The 2,896-nt window shown below is 37.9% G+C and overlaps 1 protein-coding gene across 1 annotated transcript; it reads right to left on the reverse strand.

Annotated features, from left to right (window-relative positions):
- Nucleotides 1–1,154: 1,154 nt before the first annotated feature.
- Nucleotides 1,155–2,671, reverse strand: LOC102193780 (extended synaptotagmin-1-like). Its single transcript, XM_013912508.1, has 4 exons — nt 2,543–2,671; nt 2,351–2,453; nt 2,059–2,108; nt 1,155–1,914 (listed from the first exon to the last, which is right to left on the reverse strand). The coding sequence occupies exons 1-4, from the start codon at nt 2,623–2,625 to the stop codon at nt 1,887–1,889; spliced, it is 264 nt and encodes an 87-aa protein (XP_013767962.1). The 5' UTR covers nt 2,626–2,671; the 3' UTR covers nt 1,155–1,886.
- Between the last annotated feature and the right edge of the window lie 225 nt (nt 2,672–2,896).

The following is a 2,896-nucleotide window of genomic DNA, read 5'->3' on the forward strand; positions in this document are numbered from 1 at the left end:
TCCAGAGTCACCATGGGCCTCTTGGCTGCATTTCTGTTCAGTGCTCTCCTTGTGCCTGTGAGTTTAGGTGGACGGCCTTGTCTTGGTAGGTTTACAGTTGTGAGATACTCCTTCCATTTCTGAATGATCGCTTGAATCGTGGGATGTTCAAGGCTTGGGAACTCTTTGTAGCCTAAGCCTGCTTTAAATTTCTCAATAACTTTATCCCTGAACTGTCTGGTGTGTTCTTTGGACTTCATGGTGTTGTTGCTCCCAATATTCTCTTAGACAACCTCTGAGGCCGTCACAGAGCAGCTGTATTTGTACTGACATTAGATTACACACAGGCGCACTCTATTTAGTCATTAGCATTTATCAGGCAATGTCTATGGGCAACTGACGGCACTCAGACCAAAGCCACTGTATGTACCTGCATGGCTCAAGGACAGTCACCAGCTTTTGGAGTTTTGCCAGCTCTGATGGAGTTAAAATGACCAGCTTGTTCTTTTGTTTATCCAAAGCTGCAAAAACATCCTCTTGATTTCTTAGTATTGGAAGAAGAGAAATCATATCCAGCATTGAATTCCACAGTGTGGAAACATCCTGTATGAGTGGCTCTCTCTGTTACCCCAGTCTTCATTGCTCCTTGTGTAGTTCCTCCATATTAGCACGACTGTCTGTAATGCATCTAATTTTGCTTGCTTTTAGGTGTCATAAAGCTGTTAAATTTTACTTGAAATAGTCTGCAGTTGGAAAGTTGGATCACCCAATGCTAACTGTAACACATTTTCTAACCATAAAAGAAATGGTAACACAAATATACACAATATAAAACGGTTACAAAATAGAATTAATAAAATTCATGATTCTATTTGTTTCTATTTGCTGTAGATGATTTTGACACTGTCACAACTTTTTATATGAACTGAGAATGTGGTTGTTTCTACCTTTACACACATCCTTTCATTCTTTATATTCTGAAATAAAATAAGCAAAAAAAAAAAAGTTTTTTTAGATTCAGTTAGAAGAGTCAGAGTTTTTCATGTACAGTACAACTGCAGTAAACCTACTGTATGAGTAGGATAGCTGCCTCAAACAAGCAATAAGAAAGCGATAAAAAAAATTAAAAGAGCAAAATACAAAAGATAACAAATTTATACAGAAACAGTCTTTTGTTCTGCAGAAATGTGAGCTGTGCAAAATCAGTTTATTTTTGTTGCCATCTTTTCAATAACATTTTCCCACCTGATCAATGACCTTTGCAAATATACACAAATTAAACCATAACTGGGGAAATATGTGTAACACATCCTCACCTGTAAAAAAATAACCATACAAAAACTATTTCCAAAGGCACTCTCAAAAGCTGCGTGGCAAAGTGAAATATAAAAAAATCCACCTTAAGCTGGTAAAAAAAAACAAGATTAAAATACTGAAATGGCATTAAAATTCATGAGTGATACATGAAAATCAACTAAAAGCTATAATGTTGCTGCACTTCAAACAAGATTTAAAACACTCTCACAGCAACAAGGAGCAAACAAAGCAATAAAATGTAACATGACACCTTCAGGTCACTTCATCCATCACTTTCTCTGTTCAGTCTTTAAATTCAATTTCTTCATATAATTTTCAATCATAACTTACTTACACCTTTTTTTTAACTTAGCTGCTTCTTTCTACTTATCTTTGGTGACTTGTATGTATGTGGTTGTATGTGAATACGAGAGCTGTGCACTTCTATACTAGATGCTATAACACAGTGAGCTGGGTGGATACAGGTAAGGCTGCCATGCTGGCACTGTGTGCAGAAGTACAGAGGAGAAGGCATCGGTGTGATTAGCAGCAGCAGGATTTGAATGATGACGTTTTCATCGCTGTACTACGGCATCAGCAAGCAGCGATTTCTATTCAGCTTCATCCTTGAGAGTGAACCTGGAAGATGAGGTGGAACAGTCATTGAATGATAGTAAGAGTTCCTGATGGTCAATAAAAATGGTCAGAAATAATGACCATCAAGCTTGAGCATTTGAATAAATGTAAATACAGTCTGGATGAAACCAGATCTCTTCTGCTCACCATTCTGTGACACCAGACACGAGGTTCACCTCAGCCAACTCGAGCTGCACCTAAAGAATGGGAATGTCATGTCAGCATCTGCATGAACACAGTTTCTGCCTGTATTCACAGCATTTCAGAGTGAAAAGATAAAACACATTTATGGAATCAATGCAATTTACGCTACCAGCTAAGGCACAGTGAGGAGATTGGAGTACATTTTACCCAACCGAATCTCAGTGTGCTGTTTGGCAGTATATTTAAAGCCATGTAACAGATGCAGGAAGAGCCACAAATATGATTTCAGTCTGACCTGTCCAATGACGTCTCGGCTTCTGAATGAAGAGGAGTTATTTTTCACTGATACACTGAGGCGTCTGAATCTTATCTCGTCCTTAGGCAGATCATACTCAAACCTTTAAGAAAGTACAAAAAGATTATTAAAACACTAGGTCAGATCTTTAGGGATAACAAAACCTACAAAGGAGAAAAAAGGTAGTGCAACCTTTCATTAAATTCTGGGTTGAGGTCTCTCTTCTTCACTCCTGTTTTTTTCTTAGTGGCCTTGCTTTTATCTGGCAGCAGCATGAGGGAGACATAGCTGTCCACACCATCTTTATGTTGCGACAACAGACCTCTGTGTGGATAAAAAAATAAACAATATAAAAATGAAATATAGCAAAGATGAACAAAAGTTAACTGTAAAAATGTTTTAAGACATGCCAGCAGGGGTGGGAGCACTTTGATGTTTCCCGGGAGTTATTTTGAGTTCATGAACAGTCAACTTCAAAAGCAAAAGTACAACAAGCAAACATGAGAAACTCAGATATAAGTATAAGTTGCAGCTCTCACTCCAAGT

Source organism: Pundamilia nyererei, unplaced genomic scaffold, assembly GCF_000239375.1.
Source record: "Pundamilia nyererei isolate P.nyererei 1_Seehausen unplaced genomic scaffold, PunNye1.0 scaffold00092, whole genome shotgun sequence".
NCBI classification, from domain to species: Eukaryota; Metazoa; Chordata; class Actinopteri; order Cichliformes; family Cichlidae; genus Pundamilia; species Pundamilia nyererei.

Coding starts and splice junctions, on each gene's coding strand:
- LOC102193780 (XM_013912508.1), bottom strand. CDS start 2,625: ATGCTGCTGCCAGATAAAAGCAAGGCCACTAAGAAAAAAACAGGAGTG. Junction 2,454..2,542: donor AACCCAGAATTTAATGAAAG/GTTGCACTACCT, acceptor ACTTTCTTAAAG/GTTTGAGTATGATCTGCCTA. Junction 1,915..2,058: donor GTGTCTGGTGTCACAGAATG/GTGAGCAGAAGA, acceptor CTCATCTTCCAG/GTTCACTCTCAAGGATGAAG.